Source organism: Aphelocoma coerulescens, chromosome 5, assembly GCF_041296385.1.
Source record: "Aphelocoma coerulescens isolate FSJ_1873_10779 chromosome 5, UR_Acoe_1.0, whole genome shotgun sequence".
Lineage (NCBI taxonomy): Eukaryota > Metazoa > Chordata > Aves > Passeriformes > Corvidae > Aphelocoma > Aphelocoma coerulescens.
Window position 1 is genome coordinate 57,376,803 of NC_091019.1, and position 17,004 is coordinate 57,393,806.

The window sequence follows — 17,004 nt, forward strand, 5'->3', positions numbered from 1 at the left end:
GGCCAGGTGAGGTTACTGCTGTGTGCTCACAAAAAGTTGGCCGTGACGTGTAAAGATGAGAGGGGCTGTGGGGGCTTCAGACTTCATGTACTGGTGGCCTGGGCACTGTGGTAGTATTTGTTGCATCTGAACTTTACTGTCACGGTTAGGAATGCACATAGAGATCGATGAAGATTTGTATTAATTATGCTTTTGGACCATTTTCTTCTTTTTCTCTGTGCTTGTAAAAATTCCATTATCAGACTTCCCCAAATGGAGTTGCTTGCTTCTAATGACCTCTTGCAATATTGTCACAGGGTGTTTTTTTTTTTTAAGAAACACTCTGCAGAGTGTTTCTTAATTACTTCCCCAGAATTGGGCTGATGTTTTCAAATGGAATTTATCAGACTTTCCAGGAAAATGGTGCTGCTTTGAAGATTTTGTACAGTCTGTAATGACACACAATATATCTGGGTGGAGGAGTTTTTTGTGTGAGGGAAAGCAAAACACATTAGCTGTGATTTTAACTATGCTTGTCCTCCTTGAATGCTATTTTGTCGAGAGTCCTTTGTGAGCAATAGCGGAGGAGAAGAAAACAATGGCTTAAAATTCATGTTGATATGTTTTGTGTAGTGTTCTTCATTATTTATCATATATTTAGGTTATGTTTTAAATTCATCATTAAGAATTAGCTTGATAGTCTAATGAAACTAACAAAGTAACTTGATAGATTCTGAGAAGCCTGTTACAGGGTTTTTGAATGAAGGTGATGTAACTCAAACTTTTTCTTTCTTCAGGGCAAAGAAAGAAACCAGACAGACTGTAGCAAAGCTCGCTTTATTGGCAAGAGTAAAGAGAACCCTATCAGAGCATTGAGAAAGCCTATTCTTCTTTCTTCTCAAGCTGCGGATCAAATGAGATTCAAATAAAACAAAGGAAATGTAAGCAATCAGAGAGTCTTCCAAATTTGGGGGAGGGCAGGGTGTTAGTGTGGGAAGAAGAGAAGTATACAGATTTGATCAAGAAAGCTGTTGCATGGACTTTGGAAATCAAGAGCTTTTTTTTTAAGCTAAGAATTCCCTTTTTAATATTATAGTCTCTTCAGTTGTCTGTGAAGGAGAATTGTTATGTGGGAAGAAACATAAAATTTCCAGACTGATGCAGAGTTTACCTGTTAGCAGGTAATTAGTGAAGAGGTTAGGAAAAGCAATAGGAACAAAGGTTGGGCAAGAACTGTAAAGGATTTAAGCCTTTATGCCATTCAGGCAGCAGCTCTGATACCGAAGAGGTATTTAAATGGGAAAGGGTCCTGTCACCTGTTCTTAAGGTGAACCTTTTCTAAAGGTTAGATCCTAATAAAATACATACATTTCATGGAATCATGTTACTGTGAGTTTGGACGCTCATCTTTAAACTTCTTATGCTTGTAACTTGGCTTGTTTGTTGTCTGAAACTGTATTCACATATGTGGCATGTTCTTCGGTGGCACTGCCACTGCTTTCTGTGGCTCTGACATGGTAAAATTCTTACTTTTCTTTTTAAGGTAAGGATTTTTTTGGCTGCTGGGAAAATTCTCACATTTGTCAAGCATGAAAATTGATAGCATTGGATAAACTCTGAAGGAGATTTATTTGGAATTACAGTTTGACATACTTTCTCTCAAAGGTTTCTTTTGCCTTGTGTTTGAGTGCATGGCTGAACTGGACTGTACTCGATCCAAACTTCATAAGCTTGCTAGCTGTTGGTTAGAAGACAAATTGCTGCTACATTTATTAAGCATATTGTGATATTTTTTCTTTTTTATTGTCTTCTCCTAATATTTGGGTAGAAGAGAACATTTTACCTGAGCAGTCTTATTACTGCCTTGAAGTAGGTGCTTGAAAATCCGTTTTCGTTTGGTTTTAGTTCTAGTCATGCACATAGTATTTCCTCCTTACGTCAAAAATGTAATACAGCCTTTTGTGAGAATGAGCATTTATTTTGATGACCTTGGTCTGAATTTTCATGTGCAGTCCTTCCAGCAATTCAGCATTGCACCGCTGGTATCATGAAAGATAGATTTTTTTACAATATATACTCCTGGCATCTGTGTTGTTGATTTTTGCATTGTGCATCAAAGTAAAACTTGATTGTGGTAGTGGAGGGCTTGATTGAAATTACTGGTCAAAACTGAGCAGATGAGAGAAAAAAGGGGGCTATATTGAGGATAGTATATGAGTACAAAAAGTTTGTACTAATAGAGACGATCTCTTATGTGCCTCTCACATTCAGCTTAGGCCACTTTTTAAAAAAAATTATCTGGGGATGGTTTTAAAAAACTGGGTGATGACATCACTAAAGAGGTAACATTTTTTTGTGGGAAGTGAGAAAAAGTTAGGATTGTCCTCTCTCAGCTGAATTTAAGATACTGTGGATTTGCCCTAATTACTGCTGTTGTCGGCTCTCTCCCTTGTGTAAGTGCACTGATGAAGTCCCTTTTTTCACTGAGACTCAGAGGCTGTTTGGATTGATAACAAACCTATCCTTGTTCCAAAATGGAATAGCCTTCACTGTAACTAATCACAGCTATCACCAGCGCAGCTGTCAGCAAATAAGTACAACTCTGGTGCAGTCAATACCCAGGAGAATAAATTAGCAAAGTACTAAAACTATATAGATAAAAATGCAGTGTGAGTATGCAGGTATAAACATATACCTAGTTTAATGATTTCTTTTTTTCTCCTGAATAAGTATCTTGAAAATTGGAAAATTATTTTTAAAAGCCCCAAAACAAAGAAAACCCACTTTTTGACACTGGCACTTTTGTAACCCGTAGAACTCACTGTTCTGAGATAACACTAAGAATTTGCTCTCTTGGCCTCAAAATAATTGCTTGTAAATTTAGCAGATACATAGAGGAAGCAGGAATCATGCTTAGCAGATGCTTTGGATTTACCTTTTTTGCCCCCTTTTTTTTCCTCTTGCCTACCCTCTAGTGTATTGTAGGTGATGTATAATGATGGAAAAGAACCCCAGGAGCTGTTTTGTGCCTGGCTTGATGGATCCACATTACAATATTTTTATTGTATTTTGTGACTTTATGCTGTATTGTAGGAAGTGCTTTTATATATGTTCTGAATTGAATTAAATTTGACGCTCCATTGGGATCTTCTAAAGGCAGTCATAAAAGAACTTCCAAAACAATGTGAAGCAGGCTGCAGAAAGGATTCTTCATAGAAGCATTTATAATGTTAAGGTGGTAGTTCTCCTTATATACAGAGATGTAGATTTGTCTTTAATGTTACACCTAGTCTTTTCAGATCCTGAAATTGCTTCCTAAGATATAAAAACATTGGTGTAAAGTTTAGTTGGAAAGTATCACGGAAAAAAAAGAATCTCTTATGACACTTAAGAAGTGTGGGCAAGTGATTTCTTTTTATCCAGGCTTCTAGGAGGGTTTAGAGTGGTGACAAATTTTGCTAGAAGAGTCTAAAAATAATACTTCCTACTAATGTAGAACACTTCAGGCCAGGGATGCTATAAAAGGTAAGCAATGTTCTGCTTATTTTACAGTTTAGGGAGAAACAAAGTGCTAAAATCATGTAGCAATTCTGTAGAATTGGTAGGGAAAAAAATCCAAACCACTGCTGTCATATTGGAAGCTTCATTGCCTAGATACAAGTTATTTGCAAAAAGTGGGGAATCAGCACTTTCCTCTGAAGTGTCATTAGTAGAGCAACATCCTATAAGCTCTAATCTTAGGATTTAAGCCCCTTGCTCTATCAGTGAGTGTATACTTTTAAGTCTGGCATTTGCTCCAGTTGTAAATTATTCTTTGCATTCTGCATATCTAGACTGTGCCTGCGTGAATCTTTATAATGCAAGCAGATAAGTCTTTATGAGCATAAATTCTCCAAGGAATCTCTGGGTATTCTCATTTAGTTTCTAGTGTAACACCTGGAGGCTTTCAGGTTTGAATTTTCAAAAATAAGAATGCATGTTTAAATGTTTGATTGCCATTAATACATTAAACAGAAATGCTTTATTAAGTATTTTTTTGGTAGACCTGAACGTGATTTCATTAATATTAACTAGAGAAGCTCTCAGGTGATAAGCATGCAAGAAGAATTTTCAACTAAAACTGTCAACTTTATATTCCAAATCTGAAGACACATCTCTTTAAGGCCCTGTGGATGGTGTGAAATGCACCAGTTTTAATGTGTTTCTGAAGCAGCAGCAGCACCATACAATTTTATCAGAAGTTTCTTTAAAAGGTTGTTATTGCTCGTGTTACATTTTTTGGCTGGGTAACAGTGATAAACGCTTGGTTCTGGGTAGTGATGTGAAATTCGGTAAAAAAATTTATAAATTACTCTTACAACCTCTACATTAAGTATGTTGTAGAAGGGTAACATCCTCATCGACTTTTGTTAATTCTCTTAATCCAGTGCAAGAGAAACCTTCAAAGGGTTTCAAAAGGTTTTTTGGTCCTCAGTAGTATCCAGTCTGACCCAGGGCTGTAGAGGTGGCTTGTTCTCAAGAGGTCAGTGATATCTATTGATTGGAACCCTCCAGAACTGCAGTTGGTGTAAACCTGCAGACAGCAAATAAAACACTTAAGGCTGGCAAGACAAAATAATAAAATAGTTTGTTACCTGGCAAAGTAATCACAAAGAAGAGATAGAAGAAACTGGGGGAGAAACTGGGAAATTGTGTGCCGGTTCCAGGTGAAAGTGTCTTTTAATGAGACTTTACAGTTAGAATAATGAATACTGTCATACAGCAGCAGACATTTTTGTCTTACATGGACTTGGCTTTCAGTAGCACATTCCTAAAGTCTGTGTTTACTGCAAGAAGAAGCAATATGCTCCTTCCTTTCTTACGTTGCTGGGAAGCATGTTTTGTGAATCTGAATCTTCAGCTCGGGGAAACAACTTCTTCTAGGAATACCTTAATAAAAGTAAGAAATGCTTTAGGTAGCAATGAATGTGAAATTGTGATTATGAATACTGTGACAAGTCTGGATAAAGGGTCTGTGACACTCTCGTGAAAACTCAACTTCAGTAATACTTTTTTACTAGAGATGTAGAAACTGGAATGTATTTTAGTGTACCTAGAAATTCTAGCACAAGTGGTTTAGAGGGTTTTTAACTTTTTTGGTGTTTTTTTTTCTTTCTTCCAGATTCTATTTACAAATGTGGTGTGGGGTTTTTTTTCACCTAATAGAAAAATCTTAACAAAACACCCACATTTTTCCTGAACTCCAAGATGTTGGTCATAGGTAATACAATCTAAACAGTGAAGTGTACAGTGTAGGCATTGAGATCACTGAAGTTAAACCTGCTATCGCTTCATTAAATAAGTGGACAATGTTTTTCTTTCACTCACATTCTGATAAATAATAAAAAATAGGCAAATGAAAAGAGAGTTACTGTTACTGTCATTTTTCCTTTTCCTTCCTGAATAAGAAGCAATGGATTCAGACAAAGCTGAAGACATTATGTAAAAGGGTGGAAAATTTCACTTAGGATTAATGAGAGTTTGAATTCTGTGCATGAAAAAATGTCTTCCATGCAGCTTAGTGTTAAATAAAATATTCTGATGATGTCACATCTAGAGTTTGATTAGTATTTAGGGTAGTCTAAAGTATTTCTTTCTTACCTTGTTCATAGTATGCCGTGTTAAACGGGTTAAAATGGAAGAGCAGGAAATGTTTTATGAGAGTGAGTTAGTTTCCATCAAAGACAGGACAGATAGATTTTTTTTTTTTTTTTTGAGTTTTGTATCTTAGTTTAGAAAACTTAGTTAGAGTGGAAAGAATTTCATGTGGAAGTGAGATACTGTGCTTTTCTAGTTTCACAGCACTTCATTTCAGTGTTGAGTCTAAAAAGTGCTGAGCCATACTTGGAGTTGCATTCTGCTTCTGGAGTTGAATCTGCATTTATCAGATTCCTCTAAACTCTGCTGTGTTCAGAATTTCCTGGGAGGATTATTTTTGTTAAAGATGAGCTGCATTTTAAAATTAATTAAGTAGCATTTTGTGGGTATTCTTGAGAAGGCAGTTTTGCAGTAATTATTCATAATAAGCTTCTTGAAGTGCTTTGGGTTTTTTCATTTTTTTTTTTGCTGGTCTCTGACACCTTTGCCTTCACATACTTTCTTCTAATTGTATAATATGAGGTACTACCTGTCATATTTTTTTACTCTGCTGAGATTTCAAGGCTGGATTCATTAAGAGACAGCACAGATGCACTGTCAGGAATTGGCAATGCAGAAATACTCTTCATGTACTTGGCAGACAGCAGTGTAGATAGGTAGACTCTGATTTGAAGAATATCTTCTGCTTTTCTGATAGACTTGAAATTTTGTTAGATTTGAAGCTGAGGATTTCTTTGACTAACAGAAAGGAAAAGAGTAGTATTGATTGATAGGTTGTGGTTTAAGAAACAAAAAAAATGTTGACAAAAATACTGCAATAATTTTTTGATTCCTACTTGGTGATTTCGAAGATGCAGTGACTTTGTTAAGTTGCTATAATTTATAAGCAAGTTGTTCCTGATTAAATCATGCAGCAGATTTTTCTTGAAGGCACACCTTGGGAGGAAAAGGGGACTCTAGACTAGGTCACCAGAGGATGAGACATCATTTTCTAGGACTATATGCTTGGGTCAGAATGACTGGGATATGCCATCTGCCTTAACCTTGTTGATCCTTGTTAGGATTTGTCATGGCTGGTTCAAATGTACTGTTGCCCAGTCAAAACAGAGTATTTGAAATGCAAATATAAGCTGGTTTTTTTCCTAGTTCTCTCTTCAAAGCACATATAAAACCATTTCGAAAGAGGAAACTACCTTTCATTTCAAATATTATTATTTTAATGGCATTTCCGGGAATATTTTGTCTGAGTCTATTTCTTCTGTGGTAGATAGAACTTTTCCTTTATTAACAGAGCCAGAAGTTAAAAAAAACCTAAAAATGTCGTAATGTTCATCCACTTCCTCCACATAGGGCTGTCATATGTACCTCAATCATGGATTTCCCCTAAACAGCAGAGGAAGAGATTAAAGTGTACTTTGTTCTGTGATCATCTGATCATCTTTTGATCTTTCCTGGTCTTTATCTGCTTCTACTAAAAGCCTTGTCTAGATATACAGATCACAGCTGGGGGTTAACTTCATAGGTGAAATGCAATAGCTTTGTCTAGGGGTGCATGAGAGAAAAGAGAAAATGTACAGGAACCTGAATTGGAATTCTAAATGCAGAAGAATACTCATGGCTAGCTTGGACAGCATTTCTCTTATGTGTTGTCTTGTGACACAGGCTTTCAAAGCTTAAGAGGTCTTTTGATTTCTAAAAGATGCTTTTGATTTCTTGCACTTCAGATGACTTTATACTGTATTTTGGTAGCCCAGTCAGATTAGGAAGTAATTACTGAGAGCTGTAGCTAGCCAGTGTAAGTCAAAATACAAACATTTTATTTTTACTGCTGCCTCAGGCTGAATCTTAAAGCTGTTTTGCCAATCCGTATGTCATGATTCAAAGGAATGCTGTAAACTTTCAAAAACGTAATAGTTGAACATAGTGTCACATAAAAATCAGCTTTCCTTAATTGCACTGACTTATTTTCTCTGCTGTCTTTTTTTTATAAAATTTACTCCCTTTAAAAGATGTGGGGTTTTTTTTTCTCTCATCTGGTGAAATATGTGTTAGGCTAAATGTTAATTGTACTCAGCCTATTATTGGATAGTTACTAAAAGTGCCAGTCCTTGGCTTCTTGGGCATTCTGAACTATGTTAATACGATGTTATTATTTATAAATATTACTATTCTAACCTCTTAATGCTGATGCAATTACTTTCCAAATCTGTCCTTTATTTAGAATCTAGAAGTTTGTTACACTGAGCAGGAGGGAGTATATGTTAGAATGCTTTTCACGACAGCACAGTCCAGCAGACTTGCTAAATTGAGATCCCTTGTATTGGGATGCCGTTTTGTTTAATCCTCTGAGACACTTTGCATGGATGTGCAGACTCATTTTTGAAAGAAACAGAGCCAAGGAAAGTGATAAGTTAAAAGAATAAAACAATGTAAAATATAACTTACCTTTCATTTTCAGCTGTTCAGCCATCTTGCAAACTAGAACATGGGAAATACACAATGTTTGTGATTCAAGTGACACGCATGGTTGTTCTTTTGCAAGAATATCATGATAGCATCTTTTGATTATACTTCTGATTTTCTAGGTCAGATAGGAAAAGAAGGAATAGCCTGTACCTTCCAAACCAAAAATAGTTTTGCTATTTGTTCAGTAATTTCTACAGGCTAGAAACCTGGAGATTGTGGTGAAATATGACTTAATTGCTTGAGATCATAGCAGTTCATGTATCAGAACAAGATTTTTTTGCTAGGTAAGAATATTGCATCATAGTTGCTACGATAAAAACTCCTCACAGAGTCTTGTTGAGTGCTGGGAGAGGTTGCTTGAGGTTGCAGCTTCTTCACCTAGGTAGTTTTGAAAACTCAGCGGTGAACAACCTGACCTGACCTTGAAGATGGTCTCCTCTGAACAGGAGGTTGGGCTGGATGACCTTCAGAGGTGCTTTCCAAGCTCAGCACCTGGGATACTGCATTGATGAGTGGTTGTGGAGGGCTTGCAAATGGCAGGCACTCTGTGTTTCTTCTGTGTGTTTTCAAATGTTTGTCCTACTTTCTTATATCCAAGCACTGATTTTTCCTGTTGATCTTCATCTGTTCTATAATATGTGTGATCACCAGGTCTTCTTCACAGCTGGTTTGCATTATTTTATGCAAGGAAGGTCCATGCTTATGAAATCACAGGGCAAAGTTTAAAGTAGTTAAAATAGCCTATTTATTATAGCACAAAGAAAAGGAAGTTTTAAATATTAATGTTGCTTTCATTTCTGTACAGGAATTAGACTTAGTATTTGAGTATATACAAAGGAAGGTGAGGAGTAGTCTGATATTTTTCACTCTGTAAAGTTATATCAGTGTTGGTGACTGGCAGCCCTTCTCTACCCTCCTCAGAATATTCTCTCAGAGCATGTCCTGGAAATACCTAAACCTCTGGTTAGTTGGTCATATATATATGCTCTGGAGAAATAGTAAATAGCACTTCAAGCATGAAAAATGCATGGAGGTAAAAATAAATAAATCAGTATCTCCCCTGTACAAACAAGAGTGAAACTACCAAGACCTCTGACCACACACAAACCAAATTTGATGGATGATTGTCTGCTTTCAAACCTGTCACTCAGTGCTGCCTCAGTCATGGCCTGAGTCTTTTTGTGGAGTGATTCAAGCCATTTGCATTTTATTTATCTGTTGTTCAGTGCCCCTGCCCAGACTCAGCAGTGGGGCTTTGCCAGAAGGCCAGGCTGAGGTGTGGTGAATGTTGTGAGAATGATACTCTGCAGTAGGACACCTTCACACTTGAGCACTCCAGAATTGAGATTCCCATGGCAGCCTCCCTGCTCAGCTTTATTTTAGTATTTTTTGACGTGTGCCCTGAGTAAACTGATAATATGTTGTCACCAATATATTGCTTTCAGCTTGCATTACTGTTTCAACAAGACATCAGGGTGTGACAGTATATGTTGCATATCATGATAGCACTCAGAAGCAGAACCAACTCAGAATACTTGTCTAAAAATGGTGAAAGAAAGATGGACGTTCTTTTCAGTATGTGCTAGGAATTTATTAGAAGCTATAAAATACTGAAATATAAGACAGAGGAAAAGTTCAAATTGTTTTAATAATTTAATTTTAAGATAAAGATTTCTATGTGCTAACTTGAAGCAATAATTCTTGATGACAGAAAGCAAGTGAGCTGGAAGGACTGAAGATCTGGAAATACCTCTCCTGGTACCTGGTTATCTGTCTCTCTGAGGATATCCTGTGAAATATGGAAGAAAATTCTGTGAAGAGCACTGAAACTGATGAAATCTGCTTTCCTACTAATCTGTTTTCAACATCCCTTTTTTAACCCCTACTTCTCCCTCCTCAAAAAAAAGCCCAAACAACAAAAAAAAGTAAACAAACAACAAAAGCACCTATATCTCCAGCCCACCCCTGCCTTTATGGTATAGAGGAGGAGACTAAGGCCATGAAATTTGATGGACAAGAGGGAGCAGGTGTTCTTGGCTGGTTTGGATCTGTCCATGCACTGACTGACTGATAGACCATGCAGAGGTGGTGCACTTTTATAGCCTCTTCCTCACTGGGACACTGCTTCAAGTTTCTCTTTCTGTTCCCCACATAGCTGTTCATTTTCATGAAAACTCTGTCCAGTTGGTTCCAATGTGGTTTTGGGAGGCTGAGAGGAGAGACAAGCGCAATCACAAGCCCTTATCTCATTAAAAGCTAGACTGAAAAAACACACCCCAGGCTACCCAAAAAATGACCTAGTTAGGATGAGATGCTGAAGTTTGTGTGGTTTTCCATGTTTCAGATACAAAATTTTTTTGAAGAGGAAAGGTCACTTTTCTGCTCTGATCTTAAGCTCTCTGTCCCACTTTAGGTTTCTCTTCCAGAGCTTAATTTAGATATTGTGCATGCAGTGCTGTTCTGTTTGAGGAACTTCTGTTCTCACTGCAAATTGTAATTTGATCAAAAAGCTTTGCTGTCCATTAGTAAGAACCAAATTAAACTGTGTCATGCATTATTCTCCGCTAAGGTACTGTAATGAAAACACTTATTTCTATTAGCTTTTTGCTCTTTTTGAATTTTAGAACTTTGGCAAAAGCTTATTTGCTTCATATTGTCAATATACTGAAACTGTCTTCATGCAGAGCTTTCTGTTCCCAATCCCATGGTACCTAGTGCAGTCAAATTTTTAGGAGTGTTCTAGATTTATATAAGAGTTAATTCTTTTCTGTTTTCTTTAGGATGCAAATTTACCTTGAATTTTTATAGAAGCTTTATTGTATTTTTATGTCACAAATTGGATTTATTCCCAAAGAACAAATAATAAAAGGTATGTGGTAACACAGAACACAAGTGCACATTTTTAGGATGTTTGCTTATTGTGCAGTGAGAACAACATCCTTGCTTAAATAAGGAAAGAGCAAAATGCCTTTTGTTTGGGAATTCCCGTGCTTCCTAATTCTCAGAACAACTTTGTGGGTAAACTCACTTTTGCTTCCAGTTTCTAACCCTCTGTATTAATGTTAGTATGAGTTAAGCACCAAAAAATTGTTCTGACCTTTACTACAGTATATACAGCCTGAAGTGTCAACTGAGGTCCAGCCTCAGTTGCTTGAAGACCACCTGTATTGAACAAGATTAGTGACCAGACTGGAGCAAGCAGTGTCCCAGTGTCACCCATTTGATGGCTGGAGCAATGTCCACTGAAGTATTAGCATATGCTGGCTGCAGGAGAGGTGGCTGAAAGAATGCAAGCAAGTGGACAGAACCAACCTTGGTGACTGTGCCTCTTTTTTTATGTGCTTATCTGTCCTGAAAAGTGATTGTTCAAGGTTTAATGGTTTTAAAAGACATCTAAAAGTCATATTTTTATTGTGATGATCTTTTCCCACAAATAAGAAACGGAAGCATACGAACTAGCTAGTGATTAATTAGGCATTAAGATTTAGCTTGCTGAACAAGAACCAGAGTCTTTGGCTGGATGGCAGCTTGCCATGCCTTTAGGAATCAGAGGCCCCCACCAGAACTAGCCCATCTTGAATGTCCTAGCCAGGCTCCTCTCCCTGCTGTCTCGAAGTATGTTCGCTGCCGTAAGTGCAGAGTATCTTACTGAGGTGTGACTTCAAGATTGCTTCTTGTTGGCAGTTTGAAACATGATTATGGGGTAATAATCTGAGTCCTGCCATTAAAGGTTCCTGAAAAGGAAGAGAAGCCATTGCAGATGACACCCTGTAGTGGTATGAAAACCATAACAGAACAGCTGTTTGCAAAAGGGAGGCAGCTGAAATGTTTGTATTATCTGCACTTGTGTTCACCACTGATCACACATGCAGGTGTAGGAGCACGTAACTAATATGCATGAGGGCAAAGCTCTGTGCAGATAGATATCACTTCTCCCCATCCCCTTGGTAAATACAGCTTGTTTATTGTAATAAGGTTGTGGTGGTCTTGTAAGATGAGTGCTCTGTTGTATTTTATGACTATACTTCATGAATGGCTTCCTAGTTTTGCTGCGCAAGAAAATGCTGGCATTGAGTACTGTGGAAGAGAATTCCTCACCAGTCCGGCTACTCTGGGGCTGAGCTTGTTTAGCTTTTTGGTCTGACATACTTCTTCATAAAATAAATACAAAACCCAAGGCATACAAATCTGACTGTTAGGTATATTGCATAGTATGTTTTATTTGTCAGTGTGCTTTCTGCTTGTTTCTGTGACAAGATATCCAAGATGTCAATTTCAAAGGTGGAGTCTTGTGGAGCCCTGTGCAGTTTATTTTGGTGTGAAATCTCTCTTGACAGCTGACAGTCCAGCCTCAAGCAGTTTCGTATCTGTGTGAAACTCTCACCTGCTGTTCATTTGGCATTCGGTGCTGTCTGTGTCAAACCTTAAATATTCTCCTGTCGCCCCTGCCTGCCTCCTTTTGACTAATTATTCCATTTCCGTGAAGAAATCATGCTTTTGGAAGACTTCACATCTCTAACAATCTTTAGCTTCTTTTTGTTTGGAAGAAACTTAATGGGGAAGCAGACATTCAGTAGTGGTGGCCTGTGACTTGCAAGATTGGGAACTTTGTGCTCTCTCGACTTGCCAATTCTCCTGTCAGCATCTCTTCTAGTGCCTCTTTTTCTGTATTTCTTTTGTGGGTCAGAAGCAGGTCATGCCTTGTTTTTTCTGTCATTTTAAGGAAAGTAATGTTGCCTGTGTTGTTCCTACAAATCAACATGCTTGAAGTTGGCTTTTGACTTCAAGAATTGACAGAATAGTGGAGGTCTTGAATGTGATTTAAAAAAATACACAGCTGCAGAGGGAGAAGAGGTATAAGTATCTGTAAATCAAGGAACTGAAACCCTTACAGATTCCTAAACTACAAGTACCAAATGAAGATTTTCCAGTTGCACTCAAGAAGCAAGTCCATAGGTAGCTGAGTTTCAGCAGCCTGGATACTTCAGGAGTTGCGCTTTTTTCCATCTCTTGCTAATCTTTTCTCTTACAACCACAGAAAAGTGTCAGGTCCTAAGCTCATGGCTGCATTTCCCCATGTCCAGCCCCTGATGTTCAGCAGCAGCAGTCACGCCTTGGGCATTCTCTAAATCTGGACTACTTTTGTAAGCTGCTTTCCTTTCTCATTCATGGCACTTCCCTGAACCTCCTTGTCTGAATCATGTTCTCAGCATCAATCTCATTTCTTGTGTGCTGGTTACAATCTCGAATTGCCTCTTCAGTGTCATTATTACCTGCTGGGATTTTATGCTTGCTGGTGAAACTCTAGCTCAGGTCTGAAATAATCTGAATTTCCTCACTAATGAGAAGTGTGAGTTACTTTCAGTTCAGCACTGACTTTTCAGTTCTTTCACATACTGTTCTGTCAAGATGTAAGTCTCTGCAGTCTTTGAAGAGCAGACTTTAGGAATCAGAGGCCCCCACCAGAACTAGCCCATCTTGAATGTCCTAGCCAGGCTCCTCTCCCTGCTCTCTCAAAGTATGTTATCTTCGCTGCCGTAAGTGCAGAGTATCTTACTGAGGTGTGACTTCAAGATTGCTTCTTGTTGGCTAACATTAGACTAACATTAATTCAAAATGTGGATCAAAATTTATTGTAGCTTTTCAGTTCATAGAACCTGTTGGTTTTTTTTCTTTTTTGGGGAGTGTGTATTGTTTTATTGGTATGGAATAAGACACAGTCGCTGGGTCTGCATGCCAGGTTATGGGGATGGTTTCCTTGGGCTCTCTCTGTGTTTGATGGAGATACAGAGAGGCTTTCCCCTGCACAAAGGGGCAATGAAGTGAAGATTCTTCACTCAACACCTTTACCCTTGCTCAGCTGGTGTTGTAAAAACATGAAATGGTCTCAGCATTGAGTCACAGTGATTTTGTCTTCTGTTTCCGTAAATAAATAAAAGAAAATTCTGTACCTGTTTAGTGTGCATGGAGAACTCTGTACCAAAATTACAGATGCAGTAATTATCTACGGGAAAATGTTTCATTACAAGTGCATAGTTTTGGGCTTAGCAAGGCAAGATAAGATATCACAAAAATTGTGTACAAGAGGGTTTGTATTTGGAATATGAGGCATTTGATTCCCTTCATGGCATTTATGGACATACTTTTATAACAGACATGAACTGGGCCTCATTTCTTCGTTCTGCTTCTTAAAAATTGAATTATAACTATTATCAGTTGAGGCAACTGCAGAGTGATAGAATAGGTTTATATCTAAAATATTAGTTAACGTGGAGGGAAAATTGAAGTTTGCCTTTCTCTTTTAGATAGCCAGGCATTTCCCATAGGTAAATAGGTGTTGTATCCTTCAGCTCTGCTTTCTCCTCTGTATGCTGAGGCTGTTTAAGAGCACTTATGCTTGTTTGACTACAAGATTAGCTAGGAAATGATTGAAAACACATTTTAAAATGTAACCTGGGATATTATTCCTCTGTTGCTCTGCTAATGCTTTGCATGACTTAGAAGATGCATTGTCCAAGATAATAGGTACTGTAATTTACTCTTCAGCTGGATTAATTATTTTCTCAGCTACCTGTCAGGTGTGCTTAGTCCTGGTAAATTAATCAAATGGCCACATTACATAAGCCCTTCTCTGCTGTCAGACTTTGCTCAGCTGTTCTCTTCAGGTGAAGATGTGCAATGAAAAAGTTGGAAAGTATCTAACAAGTAAAACCCTTTTGTGGTGTTGTAAAGCAGACTTAAAGCAGTGTGTCTTACGCTTTGCTGTTGCATGGAATAGACAGGAAAAGTTGGCAGGGGAGCTGGGTAGGCTCTGGATACCTTGTGTAGGACATGGGTGGTTGTGTGCTTTTGCAGTAGCATTTGCGTAGGGTGACATGCAGTACTGTACCAGTGCACCTTCTTCAGCACACCTCTTGGTGCTTCCTCTAATGGTTGGACTTCCATATTAAGCAATACTTTTCAGAGAGAGAGAAAAAGATACAAAAGTGATGGCCATAATTAATTCTCTGCTTTCAGGGCCAGGTTTTAATTCTTTGCCTTCTAGAGCCTTTGAATATGTAGAATATTTTACAGATTTGATATGCTTAAAGTACTTAGACAGTAATATATGTATTATGTTCACATGATGTGTGGACACACATCTGTTCTTGATGCTTTCTGATTTTATGTAGTCTCTCAGATGCTGTATTTGTTTTATTCAAATGGTGAAAGAGGTCCTCATTTCTCAGTTTTTCTCACTTTTGATTCACAGAAACTATCTTAGAGCATGGACACCAGTAAGAAGTCAGAACCCCCTTTATCTGTAGAAATGGTACAACAAAGGGCCAATCCTGACCGCAGTCCATCAGCATCGATCTATGTTCCAGAGCAAGGAGGCTACAAAGAGAAATTTGTGAATGCTGTGGAAGATAAGTACAAATGTGAAAAATGTCACCTCATCTTATGCAATCCTAAACAGACTGAATGTGGACACAGATTCTGTGAAACCTGCATGAATGCCTTGCTGAGGTATGTTGTTTGTTCTGGTAGAGCATGTTGATACCTTTAAATGTTGTGAACTGTTGACATTAGTGTGAACACTGTTGTAGCTTTAGGAATTTGTTGAGCCTTCCACTGTTGCTTGCTTGAGTATTTGTTATCCATGTGGTGGTGCAAATATTTGTGCCCTACTCAAGGTCAGGGTAAGACAACTGAGCTTTCCACCAGCAGGGTTGTAACAGTTGTTAAGGTGTAGCAATGTATAAGGTAAGAATTTCGTTCCCTGTGGAGGCCAAATGGAGTAGCTGTTTCACAAGACTTCTAACTTGGGTAGTTTGGTGTCAAATACACACAGTAAATTGTGTCTGTCTGAGGAAGCGAGCTTGCACATGTTCCTTAGAGGGGTGATACCTAACCTGGCTGCAGACCCAGTCTTACAGATGGGTGGCGGGACCCTTGGATAAATGTAACTGCCTTGTGGAGCAGTTTCCCTGTAGCCCTTCCAGCTGTTTGTTACGGGTCTTGTATGTTCTGTGGGTTGCAGGAGGTCAGAAAGGCTGGTGTTTCTATTACTGAGATATTTGGGCCAGAGTGTGAAGAGGGTGAGTGAATGATATAGATGTAAAATGAATGCTGAGAGGTGCAGTCTTTCGCAGTCTAGATAAAAGGGCAATCATTCAGGGAGCACGTAGATTTTAAGAAGTACCTGTGCATCAGTAGAAGTACATTTCTTTCCCTCTCAACTTTGGTGTATTGCTACTGGTTGTATTCAGTGGTGTGATTTCAAAACTTGGTATAATGTTTGGAGACCTTTCAGCAAACCTTAATCTCTTGGGGTACATAAGCAGTGAATACTTTGATTTACTACTGGAAAAGCAGAAATACAGAAGATACTCGGCTCTATGAATGTTGTATACTGGACTGCTCTCAGAGAGAGCGTTTGACTTTAGATGTCTTGGTGATCTGTTTACTTTTTGTGACCTCTCTGACTCTAGATACTGGTTTATGTCTCATTTGGAAATATTGTAACCTGATATCTAATACTTAGATGTGTAAGTCAAGACTACATGCAGCATGGCAAAAGAGTATGAAGGTTATTACAATACTCTGTCTCTGATAAAGAGTAATGTCTGTACTGGGCAAACACAAGGGTCCATAGTTCACTCATGCATTTCTGCAGGTTTTGTGCCCACAGCATTTCAAATTTAAAACAACAACAAAAAGACCCACCAACTTTTCTTTTGATACACACTGTCAAGTGTTTTTTATTTAAGAAATGCAGTTATTTCTTTCTCAGTACGTATTTTTGGAAGATGCTTACATAGTTACTAACAGTGACTGCGAAAAACCAAACACCTGCCATGCTTGGATGTGCACAGGTGGACAGAGCAGATCCCTGACAATCTAAGCAGTAACAATTCTGACATTGCTAGAGTCTGGGAA

General features: G+C 38.1%; 1 protein-coding gene across 19 annotated transcripts in view; it reads left to right on the forward strand.

Moving 5' to 3' along the window:
- Positions 1 to 17,004, forward strand: part of TRAF3 (TNF receptor associated factor 3) — a 70,238-nt gene that overhangs the window by 20,485 nt on the left and 32,749 nt on the right. For 12 of the 19 annotated variants that reach the window (XM_069018306.1, XM_069018307.1, XM_069018304.1 and 9 more), the window contains 3 exons: positions 777 to 920; positions 9,794 to 10,951; positions 15,335 to 15,591. In XM_069018306.1, coding sequence (XP_068874407.1) covers positions 15,350 to 15,591 — 242 coding nt within the window. In that variant the 5' untranslated portion in view covers positions 777 to 920; positions 9,794 to 10,951; positions 15,335 to 15,349. Of the gene's footprint in view, positions 1 to 776; positions 921 to 9,793; positions 10,952 to 11,201; positions 11,399 to 15,334; positions 15,592 to 17,004 lie in introns of those variants that run through there. The other 7 variants (XM_069018313.1, XM_069018319.1, XM_069018321.1 and 4 more) reach the window with 5 other exon arrangements.